Source organism: Xiphias gladius, chromosome 15 (genome assembly GCF_016859285.1).
Source record: "Xiphias gladius isolate SHS-SW01 ecotype Sanya breed wild chromosome 15, ASM1685928v1, whole genome shotgun sequence".
Classification (NCBI taxonomy): domain Eukaryota; kingdom Metazoa; phylum Chordata; class Actinopteri; order Istiophoriformes; family Xiphiidae; genus Xiphias; species Xiphias gladius.
Window position 1 is genome coordinate 25937794 of NC_053414.1, and position 21613 is coordinate 25959406.

The following is a 21613-nucleotide window of genomic DNA, read 5'->3' on the forward strand; positions in this document are numbered from 1 at the left end:
TCTTGACCTCCTCTGTCCTTCGGGAGCAGCCAGCCATGTCAGCATTTAAATTCTGCAAATGGGCTCCGAATATGAGCCTAAAACTACTGTCCAGTATATTTAAGGGCTGGGTGATAGGATCAAAATGTCACAATATTTGTTGTATTTGATGGTAGTAAAAATGTTGAGATAAGTCAATTCTCATGTTTATCAGTATGCATTGTCACCCCTGCATCATGATGTTCACCGATTCACAAGAAAATTAGGCAAAGCTGTAAAACGGGTGAATGGGCAGAATATAAACCAATTTTTGCAGAAAGGCGATTGCTGGGCTCAACCTTGTATGGATTTAAGTAAATGCATACTCAACTCTTATTGTAACTACAGAATAGGCAGGCAAGGTGGTCTTAGGACAAGCGTTAGGGTTTTGTATGGCTCAGATGTCCCTAATCGCAAATTCACAACATATTGTCATCTGACCAAGCACAGAACAAAATGCCACTGTTTGTCCAGTCATGTTCACAATACAGTTAGATCTACTGTATTTGAATAGACTGCAAACAGTACATGTTAACGAGGCCCAGGTTAATTTCATATCCACCTGTTCCAGGTTTTCAGAGTCTGGCACTGTGGGCCCTGCCTCAGACAAAATTTGATTACTACAAACTGGCACATTTAAAAAAAAAAAAAAAAAAAAGCCAATGGCAGCTCCTGTTTGCAATTTATGCATGCATGATACAGAAAGTCTGAATACAAACCTAAGGCAAGTTCTTTACTCTAGAAGTTAAGCCGCCACCCCCCAATGTCAACATGGATTTAGCAGTTTATTTGCTATGGACAAGTGTGATCTGCCGGTGTGTTCAGATATGACGGAGCTACGACTCAGCACTACGTTTGCGTTAATGGCGCAGTTTAAGTGCTTAGACATGGTCAAGTTCAGTTAAAGATGTGCAAATGCCGTAAACCCAGAAGGCGGCTCCAATTACTTGTGACATGTGCCAGACCGCAGAGCCATTTTCAGCAGGATGCTCAGGACATGGGATTCCCATCGCCTCCCGCACTAAGTGTGAAGCAACTCATTTGAGAAATAAGTCATTTTTAAAATTTCAGTGCACCAAGTCAGGAGACTGCAACTAAGCTGACAAAACATTCTTTACAAAAGAATTTATTCTTATACAATAAATTTACATGTAAAACTAGTTGATTCTCTTTTAAAAGATTATCTAATGTTTTGAAATAATGCCAAAATTTAAAATACAGGATTAACAGCCATTACTTTGATCTCAAATTACACTGCAGACTTGACGGTTCCTGTTAGCTAGTCTACGCAAACTCCCTTTGAGAGAGGACAGTGCGATAGAGAGAGGTGCCTTTAGCCTGGAAGAAGGTCACAATCATCTTGTTCTTTGTGACTTCTGCATGGACAAAGCCTCCCAGTGTTGAAGCTTGGCCAGTGAAGAACTTCACAGAACCTTTGGGAACACGGTTCCAGTGACGGACGTCAGGATCCAGGAAGTTTCCAGCACCACTCACCACATAGCCTATGCCAGACTCTTCAAGGTACTGTAGGAGGAGGAAGACCAGATGGGATTGAAGCAAGATTTTGAAAATTCATTAATTTAGCCAAACCATTTTGCATGAACCAACCTGCAGATTGTGGTCATGGCCACAGAGGTACGCTGTGGCCTTGTATTTGATGAGCAGAGGATGAAGCCTCTGCAGCAGACACTCTGTCGGCCCGTGCTCTGACACGGACCACACAGGGTAGTGGCCAGCCACCAACAGGAAGTCTGCCTTGGACCGAGCCAGTCTCTCCTGCAGCCAGATCAGCTGACGGTTGGCATCCACCGCACGCAGGGGCCCCCTGGGCTTCTCATCTGCGTAGTCGTCAGAGTTGCCACACAGCATTACGGTGTCAAGCATGATGATGGTCAGGGTCTTCGCAGTGTTTGGGATGTGGAAGTTCAGCTCATAATAATAAGAGGGAAATTTCCTGAGAGTTTATATAAAAAAAAAACAAAAACCAAATGTTCCCATCAGTTACGGTTTATTCTAGATGTCTGAACTTAATTCTGTTTGATACAGTTTTAAGTTGCTCCTTACCATCGGTCAGATTTGTGGCTGTAATCAATCTGGGCTTTGACGTTTCCTGCATGGTCGTGATTACCAGCAAGCACATACCAGGGGACCCTGAGAGACTTTGCAGTGTACACAGACTCAAAAGTGTCCTGATAGGAAAAGTCAAAAGTAGTTAAAAATCACACCCACCATGCAGCTTTAACATTGCAGAAGACAAATTCTCAGCTGACCTTAAACCGAGGAGAATCCACACTGTCCACACCTTTGTAGTAGAAGTTATCGCCAAGGGCCAGAACAAAGTCAGCTCCCATCTGCTCTGCTATTTTGCTCATTTCACGAGCAGTAGCCTTCTGCACAGCCGTGATGTAAGGGGGATAAGGCACTCCACCCCAGTCTCCTATTGCCAGGAACTTGATGGAGGTTCGGTTTTCTGTAAGAGAACAGAAGACAAAAACCTTAGACGCTCAGAGTTTGAGGAGTATTTAAAAAAAAAAATCCAAATCAAAGCCAGTGGGAAACAATACTTACTGCTACTTTCAACCAGGTCCTGGAAGGCAGTAGGATAGCAGTAGGCCACAGAGATGGCAGCAATTAAGATGGATACCAGTTTAAGCGCCATCTTCGAAAACAAAACAATCAGATCTCCCATTAGCAACAAAACAATACACGGCTCAGACAGAAAGCAAGACTTTCATCCATAACTGAAAGTAAGCTCATGCATAAACAAAGAACTCAGAAGAGGAAGCCAAAACAACTAACCGACCACAACTACCACTTACCACATGAGCCTTTGCTTCCTCTCGCCTTCCCCCCCACCTCACTGAGCACCAATATGATCGCTTGCTTTATATGCCTAAAGGTGATTTGTGATTGGCTGTAGCCTGACGCTGACATGTCCCAGCTGGGGCTAATAGAAGCTAATCAAAATAGCTATGTCAATGAGGCTGAGAGGGTCAGAGGTCACAGTTTCATGTTTGACAAAGCGTATCAATGCATCTTTTCTTCTTTTAGATAACAATCATGAGCCATAAATGAAACTCACAGATCAAATGACTCAGCAGACACCAAAAAACAAAAGTAAAGCAGAATCTAATGCCTCGCTCCTCTCTGAGCGAAAAGAAAACAAAACTGGCTGACAAGAAAAACAACTTGAATGTGTGAAGAACAGGTATGTGTGCAGAGATAATAATGTCAAAGATAAAACACTCACAGCTGATAACTGGTGAGGTGGGCTCAGGATGACCTGACGGGACACTCTCCGTCCTCGCAGCGCTCCTCCTGCGCTCCTTTTATCAGCATTCCCAGAGGAGAGGCTGCAGGGGGACCAGCCCTGGGACACGCCGCAGGGGCATGATCATGGCTCACACCCTGACTCAGTCTTGGGACTAGAGGGTCATCTGGGCCACATGTGATCCGCCGCTGTTATTATAGCTGGTGTCCAGACTCGACTTTTTCCACTTCAGTGTTAATCACTGTTTTCCTTCTTCATTTTTTAATATCTTTTGCTTCCATATTTTGGGATATTTTGGGAAAAAGAAATACAGCCTACTGAGTTTATTTCAGTAGTCTAATGGGTCTTGGCATGGCCAGCTCTATAGTCTCTCGGAAAGGAGTCCTGCAATTTGTTCATTAAACTTGGGTCCCCAACCATACTTTCCGTATTTCCACACTCCTTGTGCCACTTTAAATGAAAAGAGGACTCAAATTGTCTGCTGAACATCTAGGAGGGCATTGTCAGTGCATTATAAACTGTGAACTGTGAAGGTCTGAAGTTTGATAGATATGCTTGTTCATTAGGCAGGAAAGTCGAATGAAAGACACCACTGAATAGAATCACGGGAAAATGTAGGATCCAGTCCTCCTTGAGCTTTACCCATTCTAGAAACTAAAAGTCTGGATATCTGAGCCTCTGTTGCTTCGATCTTGGCCTGTCTTCATTCCACAAACATTATGGAAGTGCAATTGTAAAACTGTAGAGTGTCCCTTTCAGAGAGTAACTTGTAATATTCATTCAGGTCTGCAGTTTTTAGGGCTATGGTGCAGGTGCACTCAGCGGATATTCCATATCTTAAAATACAAAGCAGACTGTATGACAGCTTAAAAGTATGCATTTACACATAAGAATTACTGGATTGTTTTTGCATTGCCTGCATTATATTCTATTTGTGTCACTGGGCTTATTATTAACTTCTCCTGTGGAACCCAAGTACCTTTGCAGCCACGGTGACCTAATTTCCCCACGGGGGTCAATGAGGCTTCATCTGCATGCACTGGAGAAGAAATTCGTGGGACTTGTGGGTGTTGCAAAACGTTCCCGGTTAACACAGATGTGAGGAATATGTTTGGCATTTTTAAGAGAAGCTCAAGTTGACCCGGTTTCCACAGCTTTAAATACATAATTCAAATCCTGCAGATGATAGCTCAACTCCGCCCTGAGCTGACCTCATATTCAATACAAGAGCTTCGTCCATCAAAACAAAAGAAAAGGTAAGCTATGAAATCTCATGACACAGTAACAAATTTTTACTTGTTTGTGAATTAGCAAACTGAAAAAAATGGTCAGAAACTTTGCTCCAAAGTAAGAGTCATTTATTTGACGAGAATCATTAGAGCATTTCATGTGACACAAATAAACAAATCTTCAGTTCAAAACTACAAGCAGCTTCAAATCAAAACCATATTCTAATACAGAACCAGTACGCAAATACGCAAATTAAAAAACACAACAGCCCAAGAAACTTGACATAACAATAAACCAGGTATGTATATTTACACACGTCAACATGGACATGACGAGGGCTGAAGCAGAAAAACAGGGACCTCAATAAATCCTAAACTTGCATCTGCCACCTAAAATTGCTTTTACCAGACAAGTTAGTGAATAGTTGCAAAACTAAAACAACAAAATTCCAGTTTCAGAGACAAAGACAAACACTTTCTCTTTCCTTTTCAGAATTGGCATCCAAGATCATCATCGAGGCAGAACAATCGGAGTCAAAAAGATGGCATAGTGAGGTGAGAAAGTCTGTACAAGATGATTAGTAATTAATGTCGCTATAGCCAGAGTATGAGCTCTGGGTTTGTCCTCCGAAGCCCTGGTACATGTCATACCCCTGCTGATTCCCCCAGGATGACTGGTTTCCCCATCCTGTTGAATAAGACCAAATCAGGAGGCGTTATTTCCTATAGCAGATTTTTTTTTTTTTTTTTTTTTTTTTTAAATACAGGACATAAAAATGATCCATTGCTGCATTTAAGTGTCAACAAACATCAAAAAAAGTACCATCAGGGACAGACGGGAAGTGTTTATTTGATAGAAGGGATGGATCTTAACTTGCTGCATCCTTACTCACCATAATTATTATACACTTGGCCCCCCGTCACAGAGCTGGGGTAAGCTGTGCTGTACATAGAGTAGTCTCCTCCATGGCCCTCGTTCTGACCTTGTGTCAGCATCTTCTTCTTCTCGTCCCCATATCCGTAGCTGTAGGGGCTCTCCTGATCAGCAGGAGGAGGCATCGACTGGTAGCTTTCTCCCTTTGTGCTGCTGGGGTTGTCACTGAAGATGGGTGGGGAGGAGTAGGTGGTGCTGCTCTCAGGGTAAAAGGTGCCGTAGCCAATGTTGCTGCCCGCTGCGCTAGATCCAGCGTCTTTGGTTGTAGTGCTGGCTCCGTTACTACCATACATTTTATCTAAAAAACAAGACCCAAGTATCACTGCTATGTAGAATTGTTCATTTCTAACATTGTCTAATTTTCCTTCAATGGTGAATAAAACAAACAAACAAAAGACATGTTTGGTGCTAGGCTGCAATGAACAATTATCTTAATTAGTGACGGTCTATAATGTCTGAATGTCTGAAAATGGTGAAAAATGTCCATCATCATTTCCCAGATTGACTTATATAAATTGCAAATCACAATATTACAGATATTCACATTTGAGAAACTGGAACCAAAACATTTTTTTTAATCAGATTTGCTAATTATTTCTCTAACAATTGACTAACTGATTAATTTATGAATATTTTCAGCTGTACTTGGAACAAACTAAAATTAACACGTTTATAAAGAGCAAAACTGAGAGATCGTGACAGCAGAACAACCTGTCAAGCTGTAATGATTGAAGGATATAGGTTTCTTTTGAATTTCAACACCACAGTAAAATAAGTAAAGCTTCTGCACTTTAAGGCTTCTTATTTATCCCCAAAAAATAATCCGTTAAATTAACAGGAACAACACACTTGCAGAACAATAATTCCTATTTTGTGTTATTCAGTAGATACACTAAAAACACAAGCAAACAAAACAGCACTACATTCTAAAGTCTGTCTTCACAGAACTTAGATGAGTAGTGTATACTTACGATAGCCTGTGCCAGTGCTGCTCTCATAACTGTAGTTGGCTTTCAAAATAATGGAAAGAAATGACTATTTAGTTGATTTTCTCATACGTGTATGACGTATATTTAAAGGATCCTATTTTGCCTTTATAGCGACGCAAGTATTGCGAGTGTAAAATTCCTTACCTTTGTTATAGCTGGGTCCTAAAGGAAACGGTTTGCCTCGGACCCTGCCCCGACCTCTGTTGGGACCCCAGCCACGGGATCCGGAGTCTGAAGGAATGCCACGAATAGTACCGAAGCCTGGGATGTGCTGTTGAACATGACACGGCAGAAAATTGAATGTAAAGCGTCCTCGAAAAAAAATCAAGGCAACTTTCGTTGTACATTTTGAGGATCGCTAGCAGATACCATGTCGGTGTAGGTGACCTTCTTCTTTGAAACACTTCTGTTGATGTTCAACACGCCATCGTCGTCTGGGAACAGCTTCTCCAGGGCAGCGAGGGCCGCGAAGGCCTTTGCCTCCTTCTTATTAGAGCCTCTCCCTTTGAATTTCTCCCCATCAACCTCCACCTGAGGGACAGGAACAAGAGAACACAAAGTTTTTGTCCTTTTAAAATCAACATGCATTACTTTTCTATCAAAGTATTGTTTTTTATTTGATTCTACCACTAAGAATCGGCAAAGTCAGAAGCTTTAACTCTTTACACAAATGTGATAGTGCTGACTCACCTCCATGACAAAACACTTTTCATGGGAGCCCCCTGTCTCTGCAGACAGCTCGTACTTCAGGCTGCGACGCTTCTCATTTAGCTCCATCACAGGGTTCTTGCCATTTTTGGTCAAGATGGGACCCTGACCGCTCTGTTAATAGCAAGTGGACAAATGATGTCTGTTAAATACAAACCACAATAAGCCCTTTAATCAAGAACATCTTGCCTATTGCTTTTCTTTTGCTCTCTCTTCGGGATGCATATTTTGAGTTGGCTTTATTGTATGTGAGTTTTTAAAAAAGAGGCTTCTAAATACATCACTCCAGGGGGAGGAACCGATGTACATACATCTTCTGATGTAGTAGAGGACGTGGTAACAGCTTTTACGGATTCCTGGGTTCCTTCAGATTCCCCACCGGACTCTGATTTAGATTCTGAGCCTGTCGGGAGACCGAGATCCTGCAGGACCTTTGAATGACAGGTCAATACATTAACCAACAGAAACATCTCTTCATTCATTTGCACTGGACTGTAATGGTTATGAAAAACGTACATAAGTGACATGTCTGGGAGCCAGTTAGTAAACTACAACAGGAATATAGGTAAACATGGAAGTCAAAAATTGGTTCGTCATTGTAGCCGAAAAGTTAGCTTGGACAAAGCAATTAATATGCTTATGCGGATAGAAATACAAGAGAAATACAAGTCTTGCCTTAGTGGCTACGTTAAGCTTGGCAGCTCGCTTGGAAGGCCCAGTGGCCTCGTAGGTCTTCCCATTTAAGTCCACAGCCATTGTGAAGACCGGCTCGTGGACTGGACCGGTTTGAGATGTAAGCCGGTACTCCAGGCCAGGTCTGTACTGGTTCAGGCGCATCACGGCATTCATGCTAAAATCATCGGTGACTACAGAGAAAAGGAACAGGTAAAGAAAGGCAGAAAGAGAAATATGAGCAATCAAATAAACAAATCCAATACATTGGGACATTAACCCTACAGAAATAAGTGGCTACTTGGCAGCATTTTCTCATTTAATTACTTGTATTCCCCAAAACTGGTAGCTTTGAATCATTTCATATTTCTTTAGCACATTTAGGGAAAAGGGTTTTCATCCTGATACACCAAGTCTCCGTCAGCTGAGTCAAAATATTCCTGATTCAGCATTTGCATTGTTGACACTAAGGGTGTGTGTACTCATACACTAAGTGAGTGATGTAATATGCTTAAGGATGGAAGTCTGTCTTAAAATAACAGTCACGTATCCCTATGTATGAACAATATTTGTTCACTGTAAAAATGTGAACCTATCAGGGGGTTGAAGATAAAGAATTTCATTAGGGTCATTTTCTCCTGTTCAGGAAACGTTTTGCACCTGCCAGGTCATGTATCCACAATCAAAGTGAGTCATTTGACAGTAAAAATGTTCAGCCTATACCAAGGCCTCAGACAGGAATTACTAACATGATTTCCTCTGAAAGCGCTTCTGAAACTTGAGGAACTTCCTTTGTTTGCTGTTGAGATGGGGCTCCTCCTCTCCTTTCTCCACCTCAGTGTAAGGTCTCTTAGCTGGCAGGCTGAAGTGTCCAGCAGGACCTATCTGGGCTGAATCAACCAACAGAAACAAGCCTGAGAACAGATCCTTTTCATGAAAGCATTAAATGATATCTGTACTACATGGAAAGGGGAAAGATTGCAGATCATTAGGTACCTGTGCAATCTCTGCCACCGCCTCCCACTGATTTCCGTGGCTTTATAGGTTTGTAGTCCCTCCCCAACACCTTGTGCATCTGTCCAAATGCACACAGCCTCAAGGCAAACTAAGAAAAATATAAAAGTTAAATGCTCTTTCCAGGGTTCAAAACTATGAGTGTGCTTGTGCCTTGATGTATTAGCAGCCTCGTCTTACCTGAGCACTCTGTGTGATGTCTTCACGCTGCTGCAGAGTTAGATTTTCAGTGGCATCAACCGTTTCCTTCTCGCATGGATCTTTGATTCCAGGGCCATCTTTGCACAGATACAGATAAATAAGAACGTTAAAGCTAAGGCTAGTGAATGAACAGTCATGCTGGTTTTAGACGAGCTCACCTTCCAAGAGAATTCCAGAGGCAACACACTCTAAAACCCTGCGGAGGGACTCGCCTGCTCCCATTGGTCTCTCAGATGTACCAATAGCCTTCTCTACCAGCAGTTCAAGAAGCTGTGTGGAGGAAAGAGCAGAGAGTATACAGACTACTTATCAAGATGCCGCTCCATTGAAAAACAAAAAGTCAAGGTTTTGATTACAGAGCTAGAAAGAAGTTGGTTTATACACAACTACATCTTAGCTGCTGTTATGACATAATGTGCAGCAACAGTTCCCTTACCCATCCTGAGAGTGGCGTCCAGGTAGGAACGCGGTTACACAAGTCCCTCATGATCCGGATCACGACAACGGCAGAAGTCAGGTCCTTGACTTTTGCCTGGAGACACAAACAAAAGCCAGTTCAGTTAGAAAAGGTGCCAACTCCGATTTGACCTCACTCCTGTGATTTCTGTGTTCTCACAAAAGACCCAGAAAAGAAGGGAAACACAGAAAGGTCAGAACAACTGAGCCATCTCCACATCAACAATCGTTAAAACTAATACATATTAGACATTTATGTCCACATGCTCTTTGTTGTACAGTAGAGGAGTTGAAATTGAGAGAGCTCAGTCTGGCACACAACATTTTATTAAATCAAATTATATGCTGGTGTCGATACCAATGATTTATTTAATGCCGTCATTGGTATGGATCAGCAGATCAATCTTCAACTCTACTAAAATTCTTAAACTTTGACGTTTTAGGTTTATGAACTACATCAACTACAACTGAGAGCACAGTTAAAAACTGTTACTGTCTCTAAATGGACAGAAAATAAAAAAAGAGACCATTCAAAGAAACAGTTCACAGTTCTTATGTACAAATAAGGACGTGAATGCAAACCTGGAACCACTTGGCGTGGCGGAGAGACGCCAAGGCAGTAAGGCATTTCTGCCTGTCCAGTACGTCCGGCGGATCGTTGACTGTTCGCGTTTCTATTGACGAGGTGGGGTAAGAAGAAAAGGTACAGTTTGACCAAGGGGGTTGGCTCTGTCTTGCAGCTCAGGGAGCAGCAGCTTTCCACAAACCACCAGCAACAGGGGAAGGGGGTTCCCAAGTACCTACTGTGTAAATCTTTGCTCCCAACAAACCTGACAGTCACTTGTCACAGATCCGTTACCTTTTCCACAGTGTATGAAGGTGGAAGCAAAAAGACTGTCATAATGACACAGTGGTATTTACAACATTGCATAGCATGTTGTTAATGTATGCAAGGGGTAAAAACTACAATAAATACCCCCTTCCCTCAGCTCCTTGGCTTGGGTTTGCTGCTTTCCCCCCCTCCTGAGACAGTGTGTCCAGTTGGTCAAAGGTCCAGCGTTCCTAAAAGAACTTGACAAACTAAAAGGCAATCAGTTGTAAATCACAAGCACTTAGAATCTACACGTCTGCCCCACACTGCAACAAAACTGATGGAGTCCCTGTTCCAAAAGTAGCTTAAGAAGGCCTTATGAAAGATTGCAAACACAAAGAGCCATACCAGCTCTGTGCAAGTTTTAGCTAATCTTCTACACCACAAATACGATTCAGCTGATCTATCCCCAGCACATTTAGGCATTGGCAGGTTGATTTCTATACTGTGCCACAACGATTGGTTGAATGAGTGATAGGACAGATTATAAACTGAAAAACGGTCAGCAGTAAAGTACGCTTGCAACAGGGCTGCATGATAACGGGCAAAATTATAATTCAGATAATATTTAATTCAATGATAATTATCTAAAATATGCATCCTTATTAAGGAAAAAAACTGTAGAGTAGTATATTAAAAATGTTCAAATATTTACAAAAAAGGAAGTCTTGACATGAAATCAGTGTTTTCTTTAAGCACACAAACGAGTAAATATAATTTGATTTAACAATACTAATAGGTCACCTCACCGATGTGATGTTATCAAATGAAAATTATTTATATTTGGGAATCAAAGGCACATTAATCTGTCTGCTCATGGAAAACACCTGACTAGTCTAACAGTTTATCTGCGGATATGGAGCGTTTGATTCAATGTACCTGAGCAGACTCTCTTAAAGTACAAAGTGTCAGTGCTGTTCCTGATCATTATTGCAAAAATTACTTGACTTCAAATGAGCAGCCCCAGTGTGCAGTGTAGTAAACGGACTAAAACTGCACTGAGACTGGTATGGTTTTGTATGTGGGGCTTCAGCAAACTCCCCCTGACCTTTAAAAATGACTTCACTGTAACTTTGGACTCTTGTGCAAAAACAGCCCATGCTGATTAACACGGAAGCTCCACAAACACTCCACTAACTAACAAAGTCACACATAAACGGACAATCTTTTAGTTGTTCCTACTTTTTTCCTGTCTGGTTTCCTGTCTTCCAGGGGAAACCAAAGGAAACTCCTCACTGCGGATCAGTTTTGCTGCAGCTGGTGCCAAATGTACATGTTCAGCATCAAGTACATGCAATGCGCGCTATAACTTGTTATTCTTGAAAAAGCCTTCACTTTAAACATGAAAACAATTCAACAAGAATACACAAAGTTGTTTTTATGACTGAGGCAATGTCATTGACAACATGTGCAGAATTTAGCAGCGACTGCAGAGGAAATGTAGTGCTGGCAAACGCCAGTTTGTCACAAAACGACGACAGGACTCTCGAGCGAGTGAAGAGCCAACATTTGTTGGAAGTTCACTGGCCTTGGTCAGAGACAGTCACTGTACAAGCTCCACTGAGGTTTACTAGGATGATGCAGATGGATAACTTGTGTGAGGTTTGAACGATCAGAGCAGAGTCAGAGATCAGTGGAGCAGTACAGTGTCTGCATACTGAGAACACACAGATCAGCCCTGCGGTAGCTGACGTCTAGTTGGAGGCAGGACCAGCATTTGTACCTTCTTCTTCTGTAGTTTTACTCTCTTGCTCTGTCCTGACAAGAGGTGATGTCAGATGGATAGTGAGAGTCAGAACTGATTCCTTTGTGCTTGTCACAACGATGGCTGCATCCTCTGGACACTGGCTTACTGTATATGCCCCCTCTGAATTAGCCTGTTAAAAAGAGCAACAAAAAGTTAGGAATGCACAGATGGACTCTTTGTATTTGAAAAACAACCTAATTCCAAATCGTGAAATCTGTTTTTATGCAGAACGACATAAAACGGCTGTAGGTACTCATTTCTACCTCTAACTGCGCAGTTAGCTTTTCAGCCACTTGTTGAAGCAGGGGGATGGTAGGCTTGTCGGAACAAAGCAGCACCAGCTCCAGGTCCTTGTCTCCCTTCAACAGTAGTCCTTTGGCCACCAGGCCGACCCTCATAACACCACGCAGGACACGCTCTTGTGACTCACTTCTTGGATGGCGAAGAGAAAAAGGAAAATCAAAAACATGATTTAATTATTTATATTACAAGGGAAAAAACAGAAGATTTAAAATACTCAGTGCATTTTTATACTCTTTTGATATACTTCTTAGTCACTAGGACAACTGTCACAGCCCGTGTGGACACTTTGCTTACCTCCGTGCCTCTGTACTTTCTTTGCGGTCTTTTGTAGTATCCATCTGGTCAGACACAGTCTTCAGAGCACACTCCACATGGGAGACGATCTTCTGCACTTCCTCAAGCTCCTCCGGTGAGGGATACACTTCAGAGTGTTTGGCCATCACATGGCGATCATATGGCGTGCGCACCTGGGGGGATGCAGCCTCCTTTATTGGAAAACCAGAAAAAGTAAGGTTTATATTTGAGAATAGAACAAAAATAGTGTAGATGAGAGAAAATGTATGTTTAGTCATATAATCATATAACCGATCATTTGAAAAGCAAACACAGAATTGCATTATAAAATTAGTGGTAATAGGTATGAAAGGCATGATTAAAAAACATTCACATGCACAGGATACAGCTTTCATGTAGGAGAAAAAGCAATCTTTTTAAAGCACCAAGGGGAAATAAAATAGTGATGGAAAACATTGGTTGTTCAGTCTTAGTGTGAAAGAAATAAAAATTAAAAAGTAATAAAATTAAAAAAGCCTATGGATTATCAGGTCTGGATCGATTTAACGCGTGAAAGAAGAACCTCATAATGCTGTTTATCCTCAATCTCCTCGATAGCAGCGATGTAGTCGTGGTACTGTCTCAGCTCCTCCTCATAGCACAGGCAGTCGTACCAGTAACGCAGCTCCTCATATCTGGAAGGACGACGTCAAAAGATGAGGACAGCACACACGTGTTTGAGACAAAGAAGGGCCACATCAATGATTCAGTGGGAAATGGGGTGTTTGGTAAATGCAAAGTAACATGTGAAAACGCTGAGAGTGATTTCAGCATGAAAAGGAAAATGCAGCATTTATAGACGAGCTCACTCGCAAACTGACTTTTTCCCTCACTGAAACTGAACATTTCTATTTTCTCAGGCTTATGATTACTTTCTGTGTGGGGGGGCTATGTTTGTGGTGTTCTTTTCTTCTTTTTTAAAATGTATTTTGTTATTAATCATTTAAAGAAAAAGTTGTATTAATTGTATTCTCCTGTATGTGTTACTTGTGGCTGTATGCATTTTAATGTAAAGTTGAACTGATGTATATATATTTTTTATGTCATTTAGGACTATTCAGTTAACTAGACATTGCGTGCTCTGTGTGTGTGTGTGTGTGTGTGTGTACCTATCAAAATCATGCGGGAGGAGCCGGTGGCCCTGCTGGATCAGACTGTCCCAGTACAGAAGCTCCTCATACGCCTGGTGCTCATCCCACATTGGTGCTGCAGCGGCCGCCATGCTGTCACGACTTTCGGGCCGAAGCCACTACCTGTTTCAGCAGCAAAATTAAAAAAACAAACTCCTTTAGTCAGGGTCAAATGGTAGATAACTGGTAGATGATGAAAACATCTGTCCAATAATCACGTTCTTCATCCCCCCTTCCTCTGTGGAGGGGAGGTGCTGCGATAAACTCTGACAGCTGGTTAGCTAATGTTTACAGCCCTGGCCGATTACTTAATGTTAGAGAGCGAGCTAACGTTAGCCAGCATGCCAGAGCCATAGTTGTCCGTTTGCCATTAGAGCTGTACATTTCGCATTATACCGCTGAATACGGTCCGACTTTCGCTTGTGCTGTTCGAACTTACCTTTGTCGACGCACCAGTACACAGGTGGAGACCTTTTCGCGTTAACGTTGCTACCTTTCTGTTGCTAAGTGCCCGATCCGTACCGGAAATCCGATTCCTTCTACGCATGTGCGAAAAATTCGGCTACTTCCGTTCGGAATTACGTCCAAGGCGACACCCCCCCCGCCGCGAAAACCCGCCCCACTACGCCTCTGATTGACGTGGTTGCTTGGGTTTAACTTTAGCCAGAGCCACTTAAAGCCATTTAGGGTTTGAAGAAAATGCCAGGGTCATAATTATAGCTCCTTTTTTTGGAAAACACTTTATTTTATCTTGTAGAATTCATTTTTCTTAGTGTCATTGTCCTTGTTTTTCCGGTCATAAGACTTTATTGTAATTTCCATTCGAAATGCCTAATACTTGGACTGTGATGAAATGGAAATGTATTTTTATGAATACAGTCTTTGGAGAAAAAAATGTTCTCATTATAATCATCTTTTACAACCAAATCCATCTTAGGTATTTACATTCAAAATATAACGTCATCTTGAAACAGAAGAAAAAAGCCAGTAGTAATGTTTGGGCAATGATGATATTAATACGTGCAATTTATTAGGCCAACCATCAGTGCACTGTGTAAGGTTTACGGAGTTGGAGTGGCTACATTTTAGGTGAAAAAAAACAAAACAACACAGACGTTAATGTCTTCTGGTGGAACTGGAGGCAATAGATGTAGTCAGTTATTCACTTATGCATTTTTCATACATGTTTATGTTGTATTTATCTATTTATTTGTTTTTTATTTTTACATATTTCCAGTTGTGTAAAAAGTGTGAGATTTATCAACCTTTCAAAGATAAGCATTTTGTGCCCTACTGACCATCACAGTGCTGCATGAAAAATTTCTCTCTGTGAAAGTGCAACCAGGTGGGCCAAAGATGAAACTGGCCGTTTATCAGTAGCAAGTTTAGAGAAGTGATTTATTTGGCAGTCCTGTGGAATAAGAAGGACAAATTGCTGCAGCTGCTGACCATATCAGTGTGGTTGGAAAGAAATGATGCAGGGGAGGAGACAGTATTTCAAAACAGTATTTCACTGAGGCACCACACCTCATTCAAAGTTACTCACATCAGACACAGACTGCTTGCCTAAACACTTGGAATTAAAAACATTTTACTGAGCAACCTTCTTGATTTAATAGGTTATTATCTGCATTAACTTTGTGGATAATCCTTGTTTTATCCTATGGAAAGTGAAGTTCAGAATGACTCTCCAGGAAATCCCTGTTGCAGATCGCACCATCCTCAGAGAAAATTCTTAAAAACATGCACAACCCAAAGTACAGATTTTTATCAATACTTGGGCAAGCAGACTACTCTCCACAGTAATTTAACTTTGAAACCGATCAAATCAATACTGTCAGTGTATATAGGAGTACAGTTTCAGCCAATAGGATTATTAGCAACTAGATTAATTATATATAATCATATATCACATATGCAACAGTTTGGTAACTACACCACTGTATGAAGTCTAGTACATTTATTAACCAGACAAAATATTCCTCTTCTCAACACAGGCCTGTTTGTTAGGAAACTCATGGAAGAGACATTTATGCAAAAATAAATCCAAACATTCAGCATGAAGATTATACAGTATGTACACGTCACATTGCCTTGTTTTATTTACATTAAAAGTTGTTTACATTTCCTCAGTAAATTGAGGGTACAGTTCAAGTATTAACTTATAAAATCTTACATTAGTTCACATAAAGCACTGTATAAACACAGGGAAAGCATGTTTAAACTTAAACATTCATAGACTCCACAGTATTTGAACATTAACATTCCTTTATGAAATACATTCAGCAGAATACTTAACATTACAAATACACTCAAAATACTTCTGGGTTTACTCTGGAGCTCCATCTGATGGTTACACCAATACAGCTCAATTCTTTCCCATTTGTCTAATGTAAGAGCAAGTCACTGTGCAATTTATTTTTTTTGACTTTCAAAGCTGAGGAAAAGGAGTTTGAGAAATAAAATCAAATAACACTCTGTCCCTCTGTACAGATCACTCCCGCAACCTTCTGCAGCGTGCATACTACACTCATATCCTGCAACCTACATCTATGCCCTTCGTTGTTATTAATTTCCAAATGAGAATACAATAATAATAATAATAATAATAATAATAATAATAAGGAATGTTCACTTATTATAAGTAAACAATATGAAGTTTATGATATTTTGTGCAAAATCACAGCATTAGCTAGCTTCCATTTGTAAGGTCACACAATGAACACACTGGTAAACTTTGAGTGAGTATGAAAGAGAAATTTTGATTGAATCCATGAAACATTTCTCAAGTGGACCAGCTGAGACTGGTCTGCTCCACTATCACAGCCACAATAATCTGTTCTTTCCACCTGCCGCTATGTGGGACTCTCCATCTAAATGTCTTTGCACGCCGAGTTCGTCATATGTTCAATAACCTGGTGACAGAGTACATCCACGAAGTATCGATATCAATCCTTTTTTCAGCTCACACTTGGTTGACTTCCTTCTTTTCTGAGCTGGGAAAAGAGGTGGGCTCCCAGCGGCCTAACATATTACCCCTCAGGCCCACCTGGCACTTAGCAATGAGGTAGATTTTGCGGAGGACTGTGCGGCGCAGCAATATGTAGACCCAGGGGTCAAGGATCTGGTTCCATGTGGCCAGCCTCACGCCCATCACCATCAGGGTTTCATAGTTGGACAGGCTGTTCCCAATGGATCCTGTGTAGGAGCGGATCACGGACATCAGGCCAAAGATCTGCAGGCATGAAACACATGCTTGCAATTATTATGGGATACAAGAGCGAAAACGCTGCATTGATAGTAAAGCTAAAATTACTCAAAAATAACAACTTTGCAGCACTAACAACAACCAAGTAGTTATCAAAAGTGATCCTCTTTATTTCATAAAAACACAACAAATGGATGTTCCCGATAAGCACTTTCATTTCGGTATTCTTTGTAAGGGAGAGCAATGTTTTGTGAGACTACTTGATCGCATGCATTTTAAAACACAAGACAGTTTTAAAGGTAAATAACAAATGTTTAATGTGGGAAATGTCCGAACTAATGAGTCGATCGCTGCACGCACGCACAAAGCTGCAGAGAGATAGAGTTCATGCACCAAGATGAGAGTTCGTTGCCCGGAAGGTGATCGAATGTGAGACTGATCATTGATCCCACTGATGCTGAAGGAGCACGCAGCCGAATCTGCGTTTGATAATTGATCCTCGCTTCCTGTTGACTGAAAGCATTATTTGTGTAAGTTATCATTATTGGTTATCATTATTACTATTGTTTTCCTATTGAATCGCCATTTATCAGTACTGTTTTTTTTGTTTACTTGAGGTCTATTTGAGTCCTTTTCTTTGACGTCCTAATTTTTCCAATTCCTTGTGGAAAAAAAAAGGAAAGAAAAAAAAGGAGTGAATGTCTCTCTGGTCCTCACAAATGTGCTAATCTAGAGGCTCTTTAACATACTTCTAGATCCAGCTACTGCAAATAAGACAACTACATATTGAATCTGTTGCTAATTTGAATTTCGACTTTTAGTAAGTGACATAATCCTAGTAAAAAAGACCCCCAAAAAATTACTAAATTCCACAAAAGTAGGCGGTAAAGATACTTAGAGACCCTGCACATTCCCACAGGTGTTTTCAGTTATTCTGGCTGGTTAGAACTTGGTCAGGCTGAAGCTGGGTGGAGCTATGCCGCAAATTACTTGCTGACAAGGAACTATATGCACCAGTAAGAAAAGGTGTGACTCAAAACGGACAGGGCAGTGAGGGAGCTGTCAATCATGCACAGTCCTGAGAAGAATTCAGGACTGTGGGAACATAAGTGATATATCATAAGGTGACCAACAGTAGACTTAGTAGTCGCGCCACAGCTGGCTTCTACTGATAATGTACTTTTAAGTGGATTTTTTTTCTTATGTAAGCTGACAGAGTACCAGATGATGTTCACCAGTTTCATGACCTGACTGTATGCTTCCCTCTCCTTGTACTTCCTGACACTCACCAGCAGAGGGCTCCAGCAGATACATGAGGTGACCATGATGCCGACCAGCTGCACCACCATCTCTATGTCGTGGGACTTGGCAGAGTGAGGGGAGCCGGGCTGCCTCCTGAGCCGAGCCAGCACCAGCGTCAGTCCGCTGATGGTGTTACACACCAGCGCCACAGCCAGCGAGGTCAGACCAAGTCCAGAGAACAGCACCACAAATGCCACATCCACCTCCTCAGTGTCATTGAGCACTTTAATGAAGCACCAGGTCCCTGGGTCCTGGTAGGTGTAGGAGCCCAGCTGAAAGCAGGGCAGCATGGCCACACACAGAGCTGCCAGCCAGATGACAGACAGGCAGATCTTTGTGCGGGTTTTGGTGACCAGGGATGAGTGCAGCAGCGGCTTAGTGACACCCAGGCAGCGCTCAGCAGCCATGGCGCAGCCCATGAAGAGTGGGCACAGGCCGAAGAACACCATGCTGCCACCCAGGAACTGGCACATGCCATCAGAAGAGTCAAAGTCCTCTGGGCGCACACCTCCATGAAGGTAGAGTCGGAGTACCAGGGCACCAGGGATCACGTGGCCAATGAAATCTGTGACCACGAGTGAAGTGGCAAACAGAAGGAAGGTGGCTTTGGAGCGCCGGCGCTGGAGACAGTAGGCATTAGCCAGAATGAAGAGGGCCACAATGTTGGAGATGATGCCCAGCGTCATGGACAATATGACGACAATGACACCGCTGGTGGTGGGCTGCACCAAGGTGAAGTTTCCCTGCTGCGACAGCCCTTCAACAGCCACCCTGGCCTCCAGCTTTCCTACACTTTCATTAGAGAAATGAGGGAGGAGCGGGGAGGCTGAGGAGTTGTAGTGGCTCAAAGCTAACATCACTGAACTCTGAGGGTCAGGGGGTCCATAGTTAAGGGAGGCTGCAAGAGAAAGAAGAGGCAGATCTGATTTGTAAGCTGCCAGTGAACTGGATCAACGTAAAAATAAAAAAAATCTGTCGTTTGTTGACATTAAAAGTCTAATTAAAAACAGTAAAAGTAACACATACTGAACATACAGGTAAAAATCAAATGAACGCTTCGACACAGATCATGAGGGGCCACTGAATACTTTGATGGGTACGAAAATGATCTCAATCCAACTGAACACCTGTGGGAGATTTTGGCGGACGAGTTAGACAACGCTCTCCACCACCGTCTGCAAAACACCAAATGAGGCAGAATGGTGTTCATGTGTCCAGCAGAGCCAGAGAATCTATGGCAAGGAGCAGTGAAGCTGTTTTGGAAGCTAACGGTTGCCCAACACCTAACTAAGAACCTTTACATTGGTTTTTGCCTTAAATTTGTAACCCCTGTAACTTTCAAGATTCGGGACTTGAGGCCCTTTAACAAGTAAAAGCGTTAAACACATGATCCTACAAATTCTTCATATATGGCGAAAGACCTGCAACAACAGAATCACAGATGCAATCACGACAAACACACGACAACTGAGCAATATGGTATATTGTATGGCATCTTTCATCATAATCATATATATAATCCTTCTAATATCAAGAATCACCATACCTGATTTTTGTTGCCTAAACTGATTTTACGAGTCATTTACTGGTTAAAGAGCTTTTTTTTGTTTTGTTTTTTCACGAATATCAGCTGCTGACAATGTGATGTAAATCAACTGAAGATAATAGCTGCTTTTCTGTGCCTATCCTGATTAGAGAGAGAAAAAAAACCTTCCTATTCTTCTTATCCTGTACAATTTCTCAAGGAAAACTTTGTCCATCGTGGAAGAATTTCCATGAGGTGGGGACTGCACAGATTTGCACCCATTTGTAGAATATTGTAATTGCGCAGCTTTGCAGTGTGTCAGAAACTATCAGCAGGAAAAGTCAACTTTATTCCCTTCTCTTATTATTAGACTTAAAACTAATATGGCTCACCACTACATAGTTCTGATATCCTTCCCAGTCCAGCTGAACATCCAAAAGATAGTTTTCCGTGTCAAACAGATGTCCAGAGATCCTCTCAGCAGTCCAGAAACAGATGGAAAAATGCCTCTTGCTTAAGATCAGAAATCATGTTTCCCAGTGCAAGGCATCGGTATCCTTTGCGGAATACTTTCCATGTCTGAGTCCGCCCAGCTGCTGCATGGTGGCGTGTAAAGGATCCTCACTGACACTAAAATACCGCGTCACGTTTTTATAGCGCGTCTTTTCGTCTGCGTGGGCGTCTCTGCTGCTGTGCGCCTGACCCCCCCCCCAAGTCGGGTTCAGGTCTCGTCGCCCTGCTGCTGCCGCTGCTGCTGCTGCTGCTGCGCTTCGTGTCGCCTCTCTCTGTTCACACCAGACGTACAGTTCGTAAGCACGCTTTAATGTCGTTACTCACTCCCCGTGTGTCACCTACGTTTCGAAGAAGTTATCTCAAACAGGCCCGTTCTATCTTCTGGCCAGAACACTGGGGGCAGCGAAGCCGTTTAGATTTTGCATTGCTGCAGATATCAATTTTAAATGTCCCCACATGGTTTGGATTTACGCACTTGGCCACGGACCCTTTTACAAGATCAGAGCCTGTGACTTTTACTCGTTGTAGCCTGTTGGATTTGTGGTGAAGGCATTGACCAGCGTTTTGTTTTCTGAAGCCTGGATCGATGACTGATCAACAGATTCAGATTCAGTTTCACAGCCCACGTGAATTTCTTTATCTTTTCAATCACTGCTTAACGCGCAGCCCCGTATTCAAAATAACCTCGGTTGTATCAGTTGTCCAGAAAGGTCCTGCAGTGGATATGCTGTTCATCATTCTGCTGTTAGAGCGGGTTTCCATTTCAGTTCTCTGAATAAATGACCTCGGTGCACGGAGGGTAGGGCAGGCCAGACACTTAGCTGGAGTCACGTAAAAAGATTCAATTAGGGGAAATTATCTAAAAACGTATTTGTTTAGCAGATCTAAATACCTGGAAGTTCATAGGAAATAGTATGGAAAAGTCATATTCACCCTCATGAACAATCCAGATGTTAGGCCTGAGGGTTTTCACAGCTGCATTAAGGAAAACATGTCAGTTTTTTTTCTTCTTGTTGATTGACAGTCTGAGAGGGAAGGCCAAGAGGAGACTTGATGTATCTCTGATTTTGGTTCTTTTCTGTATGCTAGGGACAGGTGGTCATGTTTGTCTTAATTTTAGAAGCACCTGGCAGCCCAGCTGGACACATACTTGCACAAGTTGTGGTTTGGAAACAGGGAAAAAGCAACA

The 21613-nt window shown here is 42.1% G+C and overlaps 3 protein-coding genes across 6 annotated transcripts; all 3 read right to left on the reverse strand.

The window, feature by feature from the left end:
• Positions 1-1183: 1183 nt before the first annotated feature.
• On the reverse strand, positions 1184-2961 carry acp5a (acid phosphatase 5a, tartrate resistant). Its single transcript, XM_040146237.1, has 6 exons — positions 2838-2961; positions 2587-2677; positions 2289-2488; positions 2083-2207; positions 1627-1972; positions 1184-1542 (listed from the first exon to the last, which is right to left on the reverse strand). The coding sequence occupies exons 2-6, from the start codon at positions 2675-2677 to the stop codon at positions 1303-1305; spliced, it is 1002 nt and encodes a 333-aa protein (XP_040002171.1). The 5' UTR covers positions 2838-2961; the 3' UTR covers positions 1184-1302.
• Positions 2962-4625: 1664 nt separating this feature from the next.
• On the reverse strand, positions 4626-14420 carry LOC120800336 (interleukin enhancer-binding factor 3-like). Of its 4 annotated transcripts, none has more exons than XM_040146375.1 (20): positions 14316-14420; positions 13856-13999; positions 13270-13381; positions 12708-12898; positions 12374-12539; positions 12087-12240; positions 10075-10166; positions 9473-9568; positions 9195-9306; positions 9016-9113; positions 8818-8926; positions 8571-8711; positions 7825-8015; positions 7461-7580; positions 7132-7263; positions 6811-6972; positions 6586-6712; positions 6424-6462; positions 5412-5750; positions 4626-5206 (listed from the first exon to the last, which is right to left on the reverse strand). In XM_040146375.1, exons 2-20 carry the CDS (start codon positions 13966-13968, stop codon positions 5097-5099), a joined length of 2604 nt encoding a protein of 867 aa, XP_040002309.1. In that variant the 5' UTR covers positions 13969-13999; positions 14316-14420; the 3' UTR covers positions 4626-5096. The 4 variants fall into 4 exon arrangements, with proteins under 4 accessions (XP_040002309.1, XP_040002310.1, XP_040002308.1 ...); XM_040146376.1 differs by having other exon boundaries at positions 7461-7571; positions 12374-12542; XM_040146374.1 differs by having other exon boundaries at positions 12374-12542.
• A 1534-nt stretch (positions 14421-15954) lies between these two features.
• ptger1a (prostaglandin E receptor 1a (subtype EP1)) lies at positions 15955-21067 on the reverse strand. The gene is made up of 3 exons (XM_040147463.1): positions 20304-21067; positions 18374-19284; positions 15955-17111 (listed from the first exon to the last, which is right to left on the reverse strand). Exons 2-3 carry the CDS (start codon positions 19241-19243, stop codon positions 16842-16844), a joined length of 1140 nt encoding a protein of 379 aa, XP_040003397.1. The 5' UTR covers positions 19244-19284; positions 20304-21067; the 3' UTR covers positions 15955-16841.
• Positions 21068-21613: the final 546 nt, after the last annotated feature.

Excerpts from the sequence above, each read along its gene's own strand:
- acp5a (XM_040146237.1), bottom strand. The coding sequence starts at position 2,677 with ATGGCGCTTAAACTGGTATCCATCTTAATTGCTGCCATCTCTGTGGCC. Across the intron at positions 2,489-2,586 it reads GGACCTGGTTGAAAGTAGCA|AAAACCGAACCTCCATCAAG; the intron begins GTAAGTATTGTT and ends GTTCTCTTACAG. Across the intron at positions 1,973-2,082 it reads AGCCACAAATCTGACCGATG|GAAATTTCCCTCTTATTATT; the intron begins GTAAGGAGCAAC and ends ATAAACTCTCAG.
- LOC120800336 (XM_040146374.1), bottom strand. The coding sequence starts at position 13,968 with ATGGCGGCCGCTGCAGCACCAATGTGGGATGAGCACCAGGCGTATGAG. Across the intron at positions 9,114-9,194 it reads CTCTGGAATTCTCTTGGAAG|ATGGCCCTGGAATCAAAGAT; the intron begins GTGAGCTCGTCT and ends ATCTGTGCAAAG. Across the intron at positions 5,751-6,423 it reads CAGCACTGGCACAGGCTATC|ATAAAATGTATGGTAGTAAC; the intron begins GTAAGTATACAC and ends CTTGTTTTTTAG.
- ptger1a (XM_040147463.1), bottom strand. The coding sequence starts at position 19,243 with ATGTTAGCTTTGAGCCACTACAACTCCTCAGCCTCCCCGCTCCTCCCT. Across the intron at positions 17,112-18,373 it reads TCTGCTGGAGCCCTCTGCTG|ATCTTTGGCCTGATGTCCGT; the intron begins GTGAGTGTCAGG and ends TCATGCCTGCAG.